Source organism: Oncorhynchus nerka, linkage group LG17 (assembly GCF_034236695.1).
Source record: "Oncorhynchus nerka isolate Pitt River linkage group LG17, Oner_Uvic_2.0, whole genome shotgun sequence".
NCBI lineage: Eukaryota > Metazoa > Chordata > Actinopteri > Salmoniformes > Salmonidae > Oncorhynchus > Oncorhynchus nerka.
In genome coordinates, this window is record NC_088412.1 from 49,447,740 (window position 1) to 49,466,906 (window position 19,167).

At 43.1% G+C, this 19,167-nt stretch overlaps 1 protein-coding gene and 1 non-coding gene across 4 annotated transcripts; both read right to left on the reverse strand.

Annotated features, from left to right (window-relative positions):
• Positions 1–1,214: 1,214 nt before the first annotated feature.
• LOC115145363 (histone-binding protein N1/N2) lies at positions 1,215–17,956 on the reverse strand. Of its 3 annotated transcripts, none has more exons than XM_029686863.2 (15): positions 17,771–17,956; positions 16,320–16,364; positions 16,050–16,163; positions 11,602–11,682; positions 11,157–11,275; positions 10,346–10,816; positions 9,956–9,999; positions 8,836–8,903; positions 8,660–8,733; positions 8,251–8,439; positions 7,626–7,795; positions 4,040–4,144; positions 3,822–3,899; positions 2,339–2,461; positions 1,215–1,400 (listed from the first exon to the last, which is right to left on the reverse strand). In XM_029686863.2, exons 1-15 carry the CDS (start codon positions 17,827–17,829, stop codon positions 1,362–1,364), a joined length of 1,779 nt encoding a protein of 592 aa, XP_029542723.2. In that variant the 5' UTR covers positions 17,830–17,956; the 3' UTR covers positions 1,215–1,361. The 3 variants fall into 3 exon arrangements, with proteins under 3 accessions (XP_029542723.2, XP_029542724.2, XP_029542727.2); XM_029686864.2 differs by lacking the exon at positions 17,771–17,956 and adding an exon at positions 17,319–17,353; XM_029686867.2 differs by lacking the exon at positions 10,346–10,816 and having other exon boundaries at positions 17,771–17,952.
• On the reverse strand, positions 7,898–8,027 carry LOC115145547 (small nucleolar RNA SNORA16B/SNORA16A family). The gene has a single exon (XR_003865994.1). It is a non-coding gene; the product is annotated as a small nucleolar RNA SNORA16B/SNORA16A family (small nucleolar RNA).
• Positions 17,957–19,167: the final 1,211 nt, after the last annotated feature.

Consider the following 19,167-nt stretch of genomic DNA (forward strand, 5'->3'; position numbering starts at 1 on the left):
CAACCTTGCTCGGTTACTGCACTTGGGTTTCAGTGAGATCAATCCCTTATTTTTGGAGGACAAGGAGGTAGAAGGGTTGGGTGTCCCCTCAGGGAGAAGGAAGCCTTTGATTGGCTACAGCCAAAAGATTGGAAAGGTGAGCAAAGGTGTTTGTCTCTTGGTTGTCCTTCTGGAAGGTTCTCACATCTCCACAGAGGAACTCTAGAGCTCTGTCAGAGTGACCATCGGGTTCTTGGTCACCTCCCTGACCAAGGCCCTTCTCCCCCGATTGCTAAGTTTGGCCAGGTGGACAGGTCTTGGAAGAGTTTTAGTTGTGCCAAACTTCTTCCATTTAAGTGTTCTTGGGGACCTTCGATGCTGCAGACATTTGTTGGTACACTTCCCCAGATCGGTGCCTCGACACAATCCTGTCTCAGAGGGCTACGGACAATTACTTCACTTCATGGCTTGGTTTGTGCTCTGACATGCAAGGTTAACTGTGTGACCTTATATAGACAGGTGTGTGCCTTTCCAAAATCATGTCCAATCAATAGAATTTACCACAGGTGGACTCCAGTCAAGCCGTAGAAACATCAAGGATTATCAATGGAAACACAATGCACCTGATCTCAATTTTGAGTCTCATAGCAACAGGGTCTAAATACTTATGTAAATAAGGTTTTTAATTTGTAAACATTTCTAAAAGCCTGTCTACTAGTAAGACAGTAGAGCTGTCTATCAGGCAGGCAGTGACTCTTCCCTCCCTGTTGCGGGGACTCAGTATTCCACTACTCCATCACTTATGGCGACTTCATTTTTAGCAATGTGCCAGTACCTACTTAGAATCGCACTTGGTTGACTGTTTCACACAGAGCTCCTTTCTCCCCGCCCCTCAGATTTATGTTGGTGGGCTCTCACCTGGCAAGGACATGGTTCTGATTCTGTGCATCTACCACTAGCCAGCAGAGATCAGTGGCTCTCACTACTCTGGTAAACCTCTCACACATATTGCCCCAGTTAAATATTGTCTTTAAGGTGGGCAACCATTCCATGGATAACATTCTCATATTTGAGTGTCTGCATCAGCTTGTTAGCCTGAGGAATCCCTTTGAGCCCTACAGTGATGCCGTGACCAAACAGCACAGCTAGTGGAGATGAGGCATCTTTTGTCTCATCTCCATTAGCTGTGGCAAAAGTGGAATTAATTCCAAAGACAAGCGAATCACATTTGCAAATACTCTAATGAACTTTTATTACAACAAGTATACAAAAACTAGACAAACAAATGTGAAAAATTGTCATATTTACAGAAACAAAAGTGTAAATGGGCGTAAGGGGCGGGTCTGCTCTGCTGGCTGGAAGATCAGGGAGAGGAAGTTCCTTCACACCGAGGATTCCAGAGAGGCGGACAGCTTGCCGGGCTACACAAATAAATAACGGGGGGGAAAGGGTCATCCAATCTGACAGCAGGAGTAGATTAGAATGTTAAATGCCTGGACTCTGCTTTAATCCACATATACAAACCTGCCATTCTTATCAGGGGTCCATTAACATTGTAGAGATTAATCAGTTTGAGAACTTAAACCCCCTGTATGAGTCTTGGTCAAATATGTCATAGCACCCCCCCAGTCTGTTATGTCATAGCACCCCCAGTCTGTTATGTCATAGCACCCCCCCAGTCTGTTATGTCATAGCACCCCCAGTCTGTTATGTCATAGCACCCCCCCAGTCTGTTATGTCATAGCACCCCCAGTCTGTTATGTCATAGCACCCCCCAGTCTGTTCAAATGTTTAAAAAGGACAGTTCAAGGTGGGGGTCCCCCTTTCACATGATGCCACCAATACCAACTTCCTCTGCTGCACCGACCCCTTCTGAGAATGAGTTATAAACCTATCAACTCGCCTCCTGTGCCCCTGTCTCCTGGACTCCATTACTGCCAGAGCCCTTCTGAGAATGAGTTATAAACCTATCAACTCACCTCCTGTGCCCCTGTCTCCTGGACTCCATTACTGCCAGAGCCCTTCTGAGAATGAGTTATAAACCTATCAACTCACCTCCTGTGCCCCTGTCTCCTGGACTCCATTACTGCCAGAGCCCTTCTGAGAATGAGTTATAAACCTATCAACTCACCTCCTGTGCCCCTGTCTCCTGGACTCCATTACTGCCAGAGCCCTTCTGAGAATGAGTTATAAACCTATCAACTCACCTCCTGTGCCCCTGTCTCCTGGACTCCATTACTGCCAGAGCCCTTCTGAGAATGAGTTATAAACCTATCAACTCACCTCCTGTGCCCCTGTCTCCTGGACTCCATTACTGCCAGAGCCCTTCTGAGAATGAGTTATAAACCTATCAACTCACCTCCTGTGCCCCTGTCTCCTGGACTCCATTACTGCCGGAATCGCCGCTGCCATTAACTGTAGTTTCCTGCTTGGTCTTTTTAGCATCAGTGTCCTTTACGGGGCTCTCCTCAGTTGTTTTCCTCTGTTCAGGAATACAAACCAAAGTCACTTCTCAACATGACCTCCCTCACAATCTACTCTAACATTACCCACACAATCACTAAAGCCACCGCTACACAATCACAACTATACACACACAGCCATCAGAATTCAAGCCCGATCAAAACATGTACTAAACAAGCATAACGCTCAACCACAAAAGGAGAGATTGGAATGGAAAGCAAAGTAGACACCATTAAAAAAAAGAGAAGTCACCTTTTGCAACTAAGAGCAAGAAATTCATGCAACATGAGCATACATGAACCGATTTGACAAAGGGGGTACAGCGTGATGTATAGACCAGGGTATGAGCAGCCTCCCCACCTGTTACCCCAGGCTGGGATTGGGTGTAGTAGGGTATGAGCAGCCTCGCCACCTGTTACCCCAGGCTGGGATTGGGTGTAGTAGGGTATGAGCAGCCTCGCCACCTGTTACCCCAGGCTGGGATTGGGTGTAGTAGGGTATGAGCAGCCTCCCCACCTGTTAGGCTGGGATTGGGTGTAGTAGGGTATGAGCAGCCTCCCCACCTGTTAGGCTGGGATTGGGTGTAGTAGGGTATGAGCAGCCTCGCCACCTGTTACCCTAGGCTGGGATTGGGTGTAGTAGGGTATGAGCAGCCTCGCCACCTGTTACCCTAGGCTGGGATTGGGTGTAGTAGGGTATGAGCAGCCTCGCCACCTGTTAGGCTGGGATTGGGTGTAGTAGGGTATGAGCAGCCTCGCCACCTGTTACCCCAGGCTGGGATTGGGTGTAGTAGGGTATGAGCAGCCTCGCCACCTGTTACCCCAGGCTGGGATTGGGTGTAGTAGGGTATGAGCAGCCTCGCCACCTGTTACCCCAGGCTGGGATTGGGTGTAGTAGGGTATGAGCAGCCTCCCCACCTGTTACCCCAGGCTGGGATTGGGTGTAGTAGGGTATGAGCAGCCTCCCCACCTGTTACCCCAGGCTGGGATTGGGTGTAGTAGGGTATGAGCAGCCTCGCCACCTGTTACCCCAGGCTGGGATTGGGTGTAGTAGGGTATGAGCAGCCTCGCCACCTGTTACCCCAGGCTGGGATTGGGTGTAGTAGGGTATGAGCAGCCTCGCCACCTGTTACCCCAGGCTGGGATTGGGTGTAGTAGGGTATGAGCAGCCTCGCCACCTGTTACCCCAGGCTGGGATTGGGTGTAGTAGGGTATGAGCAGCCTCGCCACCTGTTAGGCTGGGATTGGGTGTAGTAGGGTATGAGCAGCCTCGCCACCTGTTAGGCTGGGATTGGGTGTAGTAGGGTATGAGCAGCCTCGCCACCTGTTAGGCTGGGATTGGGTGTAGTAGCACGCAGCGATGGTGGGGAGGGATCTCACCTTTTTCCTGACCAGGTGGGAAATGTCTGATGCAGATTTGGAGGATGATGCGCCATCGGCTGCCGATCTGACAGAAATCTAACACACAGGACAAGGGAATTGGTCATGAGAGCCGCTGCTTTCTGAAGTTCATGACATCCAAGTAATTTGTTTGAATTAGCACAAGGTTTCATTCCAGGTGCAATAAAATAAAATAAAAATGTACAGACTGTAGTTACCTGACTGGTTCCAAATGCTGATGAACAGGAAGATGAAGGTCCACCATTTTCTGCAAACGCTGATGAGGAAGAGGATGGGAATGCTGACAAAGTAGAAGCTCCAGCCTGGAAGAGATCAGACATGATCAGTAGAAGAAAGACAGTACATCCACAGATCAATGGCATAAACAAGCTGGCCAAATTGTCATGTCAACTTCTCATTAGCAATTGAGAAGTGGACTGGACTTGTTCCTTGCTTGGTGATAAACATTTAGTAGACCCGCTATACTAAGTCATTCATTAGAACACGTATCAAAACACTCTACAACAGTAAATTAACCCTCCTGCTGTGTTCTGGTCAAATTGGACCGATTTACAAGTTCTGAAAAATGTAGTTAATTTAATCTGATTGTCAGAAGTGTCAATGTCTTTGTCCACACAGGGGCATATGAACACAAAAAAATACATGATGATTTTCATTACATTTTGGGTGTTTTATTTAACTTTTGTACACCTGTGGTGTTCCCGGTCATTAGAAATGAATGAGTGAGACTACAATTATAGTGTAACATTGAGTTCAGGCACATTCCCATTCATCAGATGGACACACACTTCCTCTTTCAGACCCCTACATGCAATGTGTGTTTGAGCACACACACACGCCGCACTCCCCTTCTTGGTTTCCGTGGCAACCCCCATGGGAACCGATTCTATTGGGGATCTTTCCCACACGGGACTTCTCACAGCTCTGGTATTATAAAGCTTTTGAGGCCTTTGCTCACAATTCATTCTGTGGCAGCACAATGACCAAACAATGTACTGTATGTGAGGCTCTTGGATCATGACACGGGTGAGGCGAGAGTCCTTGTCAAACTTTGACACAAAGTAGCCTGTGATAAATATAAAAAAAGGGTTCATCTGAGTATTTGTTACAGTGAAAATAATCCAGACACCGCTTTTTTATTATGGTCTCAAAAACAAGTTGTGAGCTCAGGTCAATGAGGCCTACAGGGCATAAATAGCAAAGAGAAGTTCAAAACTCAACTTAAGTTGATAAAAAAAAAAAAAGATCTAACACAACATCAGGTGATAACATGTATTATTATAGAATCAGCTATAATGGGGTGGTCATTTTGGACCGAGAACACAGAATTAATTTATTTATGGTTGGGGGCAGTATTGAGTAGCTTGGCTGAATAAGGTGCCCAGAGTAAAACTGCCTGCTACTCAGGCCCAGAAGCTAAGATAGTCATATCTACTAATATGCATAGAAAACACTGACGTTTCTAAAACTGTTTGAATGATGTCTGAGTATAACAGAACTCATATGGCAGGGGTTTGTAGTTTTTCAAGTCATTACCTATCGAATACAGTGTCTATGGGGTCAAATTGCACTTCCTAAGGCTTCCACTGGATGTCAACAGCCTTTAGAACCTTGTTTGAGGCTTCTACTGTGAAGGGGGAGAGAATGAGAGCCGTTTCAACCAGGTGTCTGGCACGAGTGCCATGAGCTCAGTCTCACGCACACCCATGAGAGTTAGCTGCATTCCATTGCATTTCTAAAGAAAGGAATTCTCTGGTTGAAACACTACTGAAGATATGTTAACCTCTTACTCCGACACGCAGGCGTCCCATCTAGACATCTGGAAATGCGCTACGCTAAATGCTAATAGCACTCGTTAAAACTCAAACGTTCATTAAAATACACATGCAGGGTACTGAATTAAAGCTACACTCGTTGTGAATCCAGGCAACAAGTCAGATTTTTAAAATGCTTTTCGGTCGAAAGCATGAGAAGTTATTATCTGATAGCATGTAACACCCCAAAAGACCCGCAGGGGACGTAAACAAAATAATTAGCATAGTCGGCAGGACACAAAACGCACAAATAAAATATAAAACATTCACTACCTTTGACAATCTTCTTTGTTGGCACTCCTAGATGTCCCATAAACATCACTATTGGGTCTTTTTTTCCCCGATTAAATCGGTCCATATATAGCCTAGATATCGATCTATGAAGACTGTGATCAAGGAAAAAAAATAGCGTTTTATAACGTAACGTCATTTTTTTAAATAAAAAAAAAGTTGACGATAAACTTTCACAAAACACTTCGAAATACTTTTGTAATGCAACTTTAGGTATTAGTAAACGTTAATAATCGATCAAATTGATCACGAGGCGATGTATATTCTATAGCTGTACGTCTGGAAATAATGTCCGGGTAAATCTCAACCAAAATATCCGGTCGGAGACCGGAAGAAATGCGCTGCCTCGTGTCCGTTTGACCAAGAAACAAATCGTAGGCAACTGACAAGACTGTTGACATCGTGTGGAAGCTGTAGGCATTGCAACCTCGGCCCCATTTAATGTGGTTCACATTCAACAATGGGTTCTAGTGGCGCATGGATATATTTTCCCATTTTCAGTGATCAGATTTTCCTGCGCTTTTCGATGAAACGCACGTTCTGTTATAGTCACAGCCGTGATTTAACCAGTTTTATAAACATCTGAGTGTTTTCTATCCACACATACTAATCATATGCATATACTATATTCCTGGCATGAGTAGCAGGGCGCTAAAATGTTGCGCGATTTTTAACAGAATGTTAGAAAAAGTAGGGGGTAGGAGTAACAGGTTAAAAACATCCTAAAGATTGATTCTAGACATCATTTGACATGTTTCTACGAACTGTAATGGAACTTTTTGACTTTGTCTGGACCTAGTGCTCCCCCGCCTCATGAATTTGGATTTGTGAACTAAACACGAACAAAAAGGAGGTATTTGAACAAAACAAACATTTATTGTGGAACTGGGATTCCTGGGAGTGCATTCTGATGAAGATCAAAGGTAAGTGAATATTTATAATGCCATTTCTGACTTCTGTTGACGCCACAACATGGCTTGTTTTTGTGTCTGAGCGCTGTACTCCGATTATTGCGTGGTTTTGGAAATCTGACACAGCGGTTGCATTAAGGAGAAGTGGATCTATATAATGCCATGCATAACACTTGTATCTTTTATCAATGTTTATTACGAGTATTTCTGTAAATTGAGGTGGCTCTCTGCAAAATCACCAGATGTTTTGGAAGAAAAACATTACTGAACATAACACGCCAATGTAAACAGATTTTTGGATATAAATATGAACTTTATCGAACAAAACATACATGTATTGTGTAACATGATGTCCTATGAGTGCCATCTGATGAAGACCAAAGGTTAGTGATTCATTTTCTCTCTTTGGCTGGAAAAATGGCGGTGTTTTTCTGTGACTAGGTGCTGACCTAACAATCGTTTGGTGTGCTTTCGTCGTAAAGCCTTTTGGAAAATCGGACACTAAGTTTCTTTAAAATGGTGTAAAATACTTGTACGTTTGAGGAATATTAATTATGAGATTTGTTTGAATTTGGCACCCTGCACTTTCACTGGCTGTTGTCATACCGACCCCGTTAGGGGGATTTGAGACGTAAGAAGTTAACATGAAACTAACACAACAGGAGGGTTAAAAGGAGCATTTACTGGACAAGTTCCTGCCAGTTTCAGTCTGTTTGGTGACTAATAAACACAACCCTGAGACGAGCCAGTATCCCACAGGGACTCACCAATGTCTGCTGTATGGCCACAGAGGCTGATCCTGCCATACTCTGGCTCTCCTTGGCATCCTCTACCTTCTCAGCGACTTCAGGCAGCAGCTGCTTCAGCTCCTCCAGCTCGGTCTTCTCTTTGGCTCCGTCCTCACCTTCCGCCTTGTCTATCACTTCCTGGAGCATGGCTAGAAACCAGAAACAAGGTTTGTAAGTGACAGGTCAGAGGTTGACAAGTCATACCTAGTGCAGTAGTGACTGCAGGTAGCTTCGAATCAAGTGCAAAAAGTTGATGTTCTTTCCCAAACTGATAAGCTACAAGAGATCTCAACAGCGGTCGTCTGTAAAAGACGCTTTTAGCTCCTTTGTTAACCGACGCCGCTGAGAGAGTATGCCAAATCGGCTTCGATGAGGGCCAGTCAGTTCCTTCAAACTTAGGGAAAATCTCAATTGCATACTTGTCACGTTCTCTCCTCCTTAAAACCCATTGGAGAAGGTCAGAGGGGAGTCCCCTAGACCCCACTCCCGCCATCCATCCTGTAAGGCCAAATTGGTAACATGGCGCTAGCGACGGCTAGGTTGGAGGTTCAAATACTAAAATGCATAGATACGTGGCATGTATCATTTTATTTATCCACCTTACCCAGGCGGCTCTCAATGACTTTGACTGAGCTGCTGTAGTGCTGGATGGCTTGGCTGTATTGGCCTGTGATGCAGTAGGTCATGCCCAGTTGGTAGTGGGTCTCGGCCACCAGGCGGCTGTGGGGGGGCAAGTGCTTCAGCTGCAAGGACAGACAGTCCTGGAAGTCCTCCACAGCTGCAGGGTAGTTACCTAGAAGAGGGAAGGCACGTGAATATGAAACAAACATCTGTAGTGTGTGGTGCAAGGGTCTAACACCTGAGGGAGGGGTAAGGGCAAGGTGATCAGAAATGAGATGTATAAAGTCAACATTAACTACGTGCGTTTTCAGTAGGGCAAGCCGTAAGCAAAACATTTTGCATTGAGCAAAAAATAAAAGACGTGCAAAAAAAACAGCAAATGGAGATCATACCAGATTCTGCTCCAACTTCTCCCAGCTTCAGATAGGCCTGAGCAGCCATCAACTGGTCCTCCTTGTTCTCCTTTCTGTTTGTATAAGGAGAGAGGGAAACAGGTGAAAGGTAGTCCATTGGAATAATGTATACCCAAAACAAAGTTTCATGGTAGCTTTCTACAGGGAGCGTTTACCTTTTGTAGATGACCTTAGCGACCTCCAGCATTTCCCAAGCCAGCTGCAGGTTACCCACTTCCTCCTCCTACAAGAGATGGGAAGAAGCAAACAAAAAGGTTAGATGTTCGTGAAATATTTTCATACAAAATAAGTACATTGTGACATTGTTTAACTTCACTAGGGCAGCATTCGGAATTTTGGATGAAAAGTGCACCTAAAGTAAACTGCCTGCTACTCAGGCCCAGAAGCTAGGATATGCATATAATTAGTAGATTTGTATAGAAAAAAAAACTTAAGTTCTCAAAACAGTCAAAATAATGTCTGTGTATAACAGAACTGATATGGCAGTAAAATCCATCCAGGAAGTACTATTATTTTGAAAGGCTGTTTTTCCATTGAAAGCCAACCCACCATACAAAAGACTTAAGACCCAGTTTACGATCTCCATGGCTTCCTCTACATGTGGCCAGTCTTTAGGCATCGTTTCGGGCTTTTACTCTGAAAAATGAGGGCGATACAGCACGTTCAATGAGAGGACAGTGGAAATTTCCAGACATGAGTCCAGCGCACGATCGGGAGCGCGCCTTTCTTGTTTCTCCTTTTCTATTGACGAAGCTTTCGTCCAGTTGAAATATTATTTATGACAAAACATCATTTGACATGTTTCTACGAACTTTCATGGTACTTTTTAGAATTTTCATCTGTCTGACTGTGCTTTGTTCCAAAGGTTTTTGGACATAAACGGGGACATTATCGAACAAAACAAACATTTATTGCGTAACATGGAGTCTTCGGAGTGCAACCATATGAAGAGCAAAGATATGTGATACATTTTATTGCTATTTCTGACTTTTGTTACTCCTCTTCTTGGCTGCTAACTGTTTGTAATGATTTGTCTGCTGGGCGCTGTTCTCAGATAATCGTATGTTTTGCTTTCGCCGTAAAGCCTTTTTGAAATCTGACAGTGGTTGGATTAACAAGAAGTTTATCTTTAAGCCCATGTATAACACTTGTAAGTTTCATGAATTGTTATGAGTATCTGTTTTTGGTGCTCTGCAATTTCACTGGATGTTGGCCAGGTGGGATGCTAGCCAACCCCCTGGCCTCACCCCCTAGTGAGGTTAAAGGATAACTTACTTTGTCTTCACCAGTGCCTTCCCCTTCATCGTCGTCATCATCATCTAAGAGTGGAGGCCAAGAGAATACAGTAAGCCTAAACTGCAGCAGTCCTTCACTTCAGGAAAAGCAAAGACCAACTGTACAAAACCAGAGTTTGATAGTTCACTAGGAAAGACAAGTGGAAGAGGAAGAGCTTGTGATTCCAGTAATAATGTGACAGCGGCCGTTCCCAACAGTGCAGCTTAAACTTCCATTAGCAAGAGAAGTGAGACTTGAGTTACAATCCTTTTACAGCCCTACTGCAGGTTCAACAACTATTTGCTTAACAGCCATTCTTATAGTCTTTTAGTCCCAATCCACTTTGTGCACCCAAACAGATTCCTACACAGGACATAAGTTTAACTTCACCCTCTTCCTCCATCTTCTCCTCCTCCGCAGCCTCCTCTTCATTCCGCTCTTCAGAAGCCTTCACGCCAATCTTCTTCAGAGCTTCCTCTTGCCCAGCCTCCTTATCTTTTCTAGCTTCATCTTCAGGAGCAAAAATAGTCTCCTCCACCCCATCCACAAGAGGCTTAGACTTCTCATCACGCCCGTTCTTGGCAGGAGGCTTGGCAGCGTCCTCTTCCTTTGCTTCTGTTTCCATGGTTTCTTTCTTCCCCTCTGCCACTGCCTCAGATTCACTCTTCCCTTCCTCCTTTGGCTCAGTTTTGCCGTCCTCTTCCTTTGCTTCTGTTTCCATGGTTTCTTTCTTCCCCTCTGCCACTGCCTCAGATTCACTCTTCCCTTCCTCCTTTGGCTCAGTTTTTCCATCCTCCCCATCAGTTTTTTTCTCTGCCATCACATCATAAACCTGCATTCGAAGCTCGTCCCTTGTTTTGTCTACACCAGAGATACACGGGGCATGAAAATGTATGTTAAATCATTCTCCCCAAAAAGAGTGCATGTCAAAATAAATTCTCAATCTGTGACCATCGCATGAACCAGCCTTTTTCTGAACAGAGCTGACTGAGTCATTCCCTCGTCCCATGTCAGATAAGCCCATTGACAGGGGGCATGTAAATACTTGATATCATGTTGAAGACACCTACTAATGCCAATTAAAAAAAGTAACAATTGTTAGTTTTTGCTCCAGCACAAGTCAATTGTCCTAGCTAGCTAGGAGTTAAGTGACAAGCAGCCATAAACAGTGATGGTCAGGTTAAGATGGGCTACTCCTCACCTTCCAAGTTGTCAGCACTCTCAATCTTTGAGTTGTCCAGCTTCTCTCCCTCTCCTTCCTCCTCAGAGGACTCCTCAGGGACTCCCTCAAGAGCATCACCTAGGACAGTGTTCTCCACCCTGAAACGCCACACAGCCATTTAATTCAAATATTCATAACTCAGAGCGTGGTGCTGGCAACAGCAGGCTTGTGAGTTTGAATCCCACATGGGCCACAATTGTTTTAATAACCGACTTGCCTAGTTAAATAAAAAGGTTAAGAACAAATTATTATTTACAGTGACGGCCTACACCAGCCAAACCCGGACATACCCCATGTATAGTGAATACACAAGTCACTCATTCTCAACAGTTCTTCCAGTCACTTTGGATAAAGTCTGCTAAAATGTAACTAGAAAATGTGTCAAAAAAGACCCATACAGTAACAGTATCATTCTTCCATTTACCTGGCAAGCTCCAGTAGAGACTTCCCACACAGAAAGAAGGCCTCTCCACACTCATCTGCGGTGTCCCCATACCTCGCAGCCCTGAAGGACAAGATATGTCAGATTAGCAGTACTGGTTAAGGTCAGGTAAAGAATAAATTAAATGCTCCTTGAAATATCAGAAATCCACAATCAATACAGGACCCTCATAGCATTACAAATTCAGTCAATCCAAGCATGGACTTCACCAGGACCTGGCTTTCGAGGGCTTTAGCACCAAATAATTTTGGCACTGCTGCAATGGTGTAAATAAATTGTAGTCAACTGAATGTGCCACTTAGTTCATAGAGATGTGGTTACGTTAAACTCAAAGTTATTCAGCCGTTATAATCAGGGGTGTAGTGCTGCCGGTGGACAGGAGCGATGCTCCGCCACGTCTCAGGATGGAGCCGCGTCTCACAAGATCACTTCATGATGAATTAGTATCCTACATAACAAACCGAATATAACAGCGTGATCGTGCCAGGCTACTTGGTTAGCCACCCGTACATCATTCAAGAAGGTCGAAAACACATATTCCCATTGTTGGGAGTCGGGGTAAACTTTGACCATTGAAAAAGACAAGACAGATCAGACGCATAGTGTATAAGAAGTGAAAAAGACTGGGTTTTATGTCAGAAGGTAATGGGTCTCTGTAGAAAGACAGATGGCTTTGGAATGTGTTGGGTGGACAGGAGGTGGTCACAGGATTGCTTTAGGGGAAATGGATGGACATCTGTGGATTAGGCGAAGGAGGGGATGAGGTGTAATATATATATATATACACATACACACACACACGATGGTGAGAACATGTCTTTGTCTGAATTACAGCTGTAACAGCCCTTTGGAAAGAATTAAACTTGGTTAAGGGTCTAGGGTCCGTGAGTTATTTACTCTGGAAATGTAGAACGTAACACCATGAAACTGATTGTGATCAAATAGTTGGCATGCATGCCGCATGGGCATTTCATCTGTACTACATGAATAGTTAACTGACAGTGAAGGCCCGATTTATAATAAGGTAGGTTTAATTGTGTTTTAGGATTAGTCACAGTATGTGTAGGCAATCATGCATGATGCATTGGATGATGCATTGTAATGTAGCCTATATTCTAAAATTATTTTTTTATAGAAGTTTCATTCAGAATGATGGCTTAATAATAATGCTCTGGCAGGCTAAAAGAATACCACTGGTTCTAATAAATGTAACGCACCTGCCATGTGTGGTCAACTGATAATTCCAGCACCGCTTTGATGGGACAGCGTCATTGCGCTGCTCTGAGACCGGCATCAATGTCAGATGTTTTACAACACTGAATCTCTTTCAATATTTGGTTATAATTAGGCTGGAAAACATTAGATAAATTGAAGGTGAGCGCTCATGATTCTGATGATTATACCCCTCCTGTTTCAGCCTCCAGTATTTATGCTGCAGTAGTTTGTGTCGGGGGGCTAGGGTCAGTCTGTTATATCTGGAGTATTTTTCCTGTCTTATCCGGTGTCCTGTGTGACTTTAAGTATGCTCTCTAATTATTTCTCTCTTTATCTCTCGGAGGACCTGAGCCCTAGGACCATGCCTCAGGACTACCTGGCATGATGACTCCTTGCTGTCCCCAGTCCACCTGGCCATGCTGCCTCCTTGCTGTCCCCAGTCCACCTGGCTGTTCCAGTTTCAACAGTTCTGCCAGCGGCTATGGAACACTGACCTGGTCACCGGACGTGCTACCTGTCCCAGACCTGCTGTTTTCAACTCTCTAGAGACAGCAGGAGCGGTAGAGATCCTCTCAATGATCAGCTATGAAAAGCCAACTATCAGTTACTCCTGAGGTGCTGACCTGTTGCACCCTCGACAACTACTGTGATTATTATTATTTGACCATGCTGGTCATTTATGAACATCTTGGCCATGTTCTGTTATAATCACCACCCGACACAGCCAGAAGAGGACTGGCCACCCCTCATAACCTAGATAGGAACCAGGCTTCGGCCCTTCTAGGGAGTTTTTCCTGACCACTGTGCTTCTATACCCGTCTTGCTTGCTGTTCGGGGTTTTAGGCTGGGTTTCTGTACAGCACTTTGAGATATCAGAATAAATAAATTTGATTCTAGCAATTGAAAGCAATGCATATCTTCTCCACACACACACACTAGGTCTATAGTAGAAGTCGATCGATTATGATTTTTCCATGCCGATACCGATTATTGGAGGACCAAAAAAGCCGATACCGATTAATCGGACGATTTTTTAAATGTATTTATTTGTAATAATGACAATTACAACAATACTGAATGAACACTTATTTTAACTTAATCGAATACATCAATAAAATCAATTTAGCCTCAAGTAAATAATGAAACATGATCAATTTGGTTTAAATAATGCAAAAACAAAGTGTTGGGAGAAGAAAGTAAAAGTGCAATATGTGCCATGTAAAAAAGCTAACGTTTCAGTTCCTTGCTCAGAACATGAGAACATATGAAAGCTGATGGTTCCTTTTAAAATGAGTCTTCAATATTCCCAGGCAAGAAGTTTTAGGTTGTAGTTATTATAGGACTATTTCCCCTCTATACCATTTGTATTTCATTAACCTTTGACTATTAGATGTTCTTATAGGCACTTTAGTATTGCCGGTGTAACAGTATAGCTTCCGTCCCTCTCCTCGCTCCTCCCTGGGCGAGAACCAGCAACACATCGACAACAGACACCATCGAAGCAGCGTTACCCATGCAGAGCAAGGGGAACAACTACTAGAAGGCTCAGAGCGAGTGACGTTTGAAACGCTATTAGCGAGCGCTAACTAGCCAGCCATTTCACTTCAGTTACACCAGCCTCATCTCGGGAGTTGATAGGCTTGTAGTCATAAACAGCGCAATGCTTAACGCACAACAAAGAGCTGCTGGCAAAACGCACGAAAGTGCTGTTTGAATTCATGTTTACACGCCTGCTTCTGCGTACCACCTCTCAGTCAGATACTTGTATGCTCAGTCAGATTATATGCAACGCAGGACACGCTAGATAATATCAATGTGTAGTTAGCTAGTGATTATGATTGTTTTTATAAAAGATAAGTTTAATGCTAGCTAGCAACATACCCTGGCTTACTGCATTCGCGTAACAGGCAGTCTCCTTGTGGAGTGCAGCGAGAGAGGGGCAGGTCGTTATTGCGTTGGACTAGATAACTGTAAGGTTGCAAGATTGGATCCCACGAGCTGACAAGGTGAAAATCTGTCCTGCCCCTAAACGAGGCAGTTAACCCACCGTTCCTACGCAGTCATTGAAAATAAGAATGTGTTCTTAACTGGACTTGCCTAGTTAAATAAAAGGTGTAAAAATATATATAAATAGGCGTACAAAAATACAGATTTCCGATTTTTATGAAAACTTGAAATCGGCCCTAATTAAATCAGCCATTCCGATTAAATCGGTCGACCTCTAGTCTATAGCCTACCTGATGAGCTTCCCTGAACATTGATACTTTTCAGTCAGTTAGCCTACTGATGCAAATAAACATTTGTACATAAGCTCTTCAAGTAATTTGAGATGTTTGCATTGTTCAAAAAGACCTACATTGTTTCAACAACAACTAAAACCACACTTCATTGACTTACTGAATTAATTCTCGTAATTGTCGGCTAGGATACTTGCTGATTATTTTAACAGTAGGCCTACCTACACAACCTCATATGGGGTTACTGACCACAATTGATTGAATTAATAAGTGTTGATTAACTTATTTGGCCTTAATTGAAAACATGGAAGAAAACAATGTTGCAGAAAGGGGTGCTGGAGAAATACATTTGCAAAATTATATAATCAAGCTACACCTGTCCATTAATAAATTAAATCATTGAAAATACTACACCAGCATAAGAGACACTGAGGATCAATAGCTTATTTTAAAAAATTGCTGTAGATTGTGCTGTCACATCATGAGCACATAGGCCTAGTCTACAGCAATTAGGCAGCCTGCGTGGGAAATAAAACAGCCACAACTCAATGAACAGCGGCTAGAAGCTGTTTGGCAATATTTCAAAACACAATTGAGGGAAAAAAATCTGTTTGAACAGGTGAGTGCCACTGGAAAGTTGGTGGACTATAATTTCCTCCTCATATTATAGGCCTAACATTAGTGTATCCACTCTTCATTGGCCCATGCTATTGGCTACACTTAAGGCATGGGTAATTTATTGATCTCAGTATGCAAATGTCAGGAGGAGCTTGTCATTTTGATCATTTGCGTGGTATAAAAACAAAACATATATTGTAATGTCTGCAGTCATGTAAAATGACAGATTGCAGAAAATTATTTTCGAAAACACATTTTTTTCCTCAGACCCACAAACCCCTGGTCTTCAGGACTGAGTTACGAATGTTATGAAACTCGGGTGACTGCCCTGGATCCAAGCCATGTGTTCTCAGTACTTACAGCATGCCACAAGCCTCCTGGAACACATGGACTGCAGAAACGACATCTCCCATCACCAGGTGCCTGTTCCCTGCGCCGATCAGCTTCTTTGCCTCCGCCATCACGTCGACAGAGCTGTGGTACAGACAAGACAGCCACAATACATATTTTTGTACTTCACTCAAACAAACCTATTGCATGATAAATCAGTGTGGAGTTGAGACTAAAAAAAAGGTACAAGAGGAACCTTATCATAAAAGTTGTATAAATTCAAAAAGCACAGCTCCTCACCTGTCTGCTGCCATAGCACTTGATGACCCAGGCTTTTCATCCATGCTGAAACAGTGACACATGCAGTCAATTATAGAATAAAAGCTACAACATATTATCTAGTCAAGTACGTTTAGGAACATTTACATTATTGTGAACACTAATTTTTTTGCAGAGGTCATGAGGCTAGGGTTAAACCTCCGAGTGCAGGAGGGGTTAAAATGTCCTTCGAGCAACGCAACTTTATTAATTTAGTCAGACACCCCGCCCCCCGGTAATCTCAGTATGCCAGTGACTATTATTCTATCCTGTTTCGAACGGAAGTGTTGCTTCTAGGAGATAGGAGCCATCCAGGTAACGTTAGTGTTAAAAAAAAAAACACGTTTTGCAAGTTGACACTGGCGTGTCTTGACAATAACGTTGAATTGAACTGGATAGTCAAAAAAAGTGGCGTTCGTTCAGCTATAGAAAGCTTTGGAAAAAATGTTTCTAGTTAGCATCATAGCTATGTAACGCCAGCAAGCACGTGCATTTGAGTACCAGGAAGTAGGCGAATTGCTTCATGCTTTGCTAGCTAGTTCACTAGCCAATTAGCAACGCAGCCAATTACCTAACAATTTTGGGCTAACTAGTTAGGCCTAACTAGCTACCTTGGCGAAGAAAATTAACATTAGCTAGCAAGTGCAACAGATCGTGACGTTCAATTCGAGGTAGCTAGCTAATAATCGGTACCGTTAGCTAGAGGATAGTGTAACGCAGTTAACGACAATTAGCTGGCTACGGTTACCCACCCACGAATAGCATCAATCGGGCTAACTAAGGGTGTGTTCGTAAAGTCAATCGGGAGTGCGCTGTGGGCGTTCTTAAATTCAGAACATTATCATGTTGTCCGTTCGTAAAATTCACAGTATTTCGCTATTGGAGCGCACAATAGACGCTCTAGTCGAGGAGTAGGAGTTGATACGAGCGTTATGACCTCAAAGGCAGTCAAGCTAACGTTGGCTCACTGACCTTACTCACCCTAGCAGAGCTGGTTCCATGTTATCCCGAGTGTTGGCGACTAACTGTGTTGCTGGCAGTAATTTAATTAAGCTTTGACGACGTTTACTGACACAAGCTATATTCAACGGGTGTTGTGCGTTCGTAAATTCATCAGTTATTCTGCGCTCGGTCTGGCACTGACGAAACTGTTCCGAAATTAGAGTATAACTAGAGCGAATTTACGAACGCACCTTAAGTAGCTGGTTGGGTGTTGGAGCGGAACTTAATTGTTAGCTTGCTATAGATTGCGTTGTTTATTGAATGGGAACATGAACACGTTTCGGCTAACTAGCTAGTACACAGCGGATTAAAGACACGGGTGATTAGCTAGATACTGTAGGTAGTTATCAAAACACAAGTGAGCTAGCTTCTAGCTAACACACCAGGGGGATAGGCGAAGGCACAAACAAATGTCCTACAAAATGTCTCACCTTCCTGAGCTTGAAGCAACTGCTGTTTCCTCTGTCATGTTACGTGACTGACTCGGCATACAACGTAGTGTAAACTGTGTAGCTAGTTAAATGAACAGATTTTATAGGAAAATGTCAGGTTCTTTATTTCACTGACACTATTCTTTGTTGGCGCGTTTGCTGACACCGTGCACACTTCCGTTGAACTTTCAACTTGATTAAACGCGGGAGAAAATATTAAAGGGAAAGTAACATGATACAATTTTTATTTTCTTAATTTAAGCAGGCAAATCAAATTCTTATTTACAATGACTTCCTATGAACAGTGGGTTAACTGCCTTGTTCAGGGGCATAACGACATATTTTTACCTTGTAAACTCGGGCATTCGATCTAGCAACCTTTCGGTTTACTGACCCAACGCTCTAACCACTAGGCTACCTGCGAATGTAACGTTCTTAAATGATCTGAAAGAATGCCGTTTCAACTGGTAATAAAACAAATTAAATCAATCCATTGCATGTAGAGGGCTTTGTTTAAAAAGGGTGAATTTCTTCCCCTGTATGGGACTTTCCCCTGGAGAGGCATGCAAAAGGAAGAGGGGTGGTGTAGGTTATGGGGTCAGACTTTGTAACAGTATTGCTTCCGTTCCTCTCCTCGCTTGAACCAGGGACCCTAGTCTAAACACATCGAAAAGTCACCCTCGAAGCATCGTTACCCATCGCGGCCCTTGCAGAGTAGGGAAACACCTTTTATTTTTTATTAACAACAAATCAATACAGGAAGTACATGTGGAAACACAAGTATATATGAATAATATACTATGGACAATTGGGCTAGGGGGTACAATATCACATTACACAACAAGGACCTTAAGGGACATACATACACTTATAATTCTAACAGCTTTTTTGTTAGTAGAGTATTTAATTGTCTTAAAATATAGTTCAATTTCTTTTTGTTAGTTAAGAACTTTTGTTTTTTTGTAAATTTACATTTGTGAATATGAAATTTGGCCAAAAGAATAATGAAATTAATTACATGAAAATGTTTCATCTTATTTCTATCATAGGTCAAGAATCCAAGCAGTGCATCTCTCCACAATAGTTTACGATCTTCATAAATGTGTTCAATTATAAATCTACTGATGTCTTGCCACAGTTTTCTTACATGAATACAATGCCAAAAAAGATGCAACACTGTTTCTGGGTGGTCATTACAAAAGGAGCCATTTGAGTTGATGTTTACCTTAAACTTCTTCATGTAGTGGTTGGCAGGATAATATTTATGAATAATTTTAAAGGAAACTTCCTTCATTTTGTTAACAAGTAGGTATGTGTGAACCAACATCCAAACTTTTTTTCCAACAGATATTATAAATAAATCCATTCCAATAAGGCATGACATAAGGTATAGATAG

Bases quoted from the DNA above. Each gene is read 5' to 3' on its own strand.
- LOC115145363 (XM_029686863.2), bottom strand. From the start codon at position 17,829: ATGCCGAGTCAGTCACGTAACATGACAGAGGAAACAGCAGTTGCTTCA. The intron at 16,164-16,319 runs GTGAGGAGCTGT...TCTGTACCACAG, and splicing joins AGTGCTATGGCAGCAGACAG to CTCTGTCGACGTGATGGCGG. The intron at 11,683-16,049 runs GTAAGTACTGAG...CTTGTCCTTCAG, and splicing joins CAGGAGGCTTGTGGCATGCT to GGCTGCGAGGTATGGGGACA.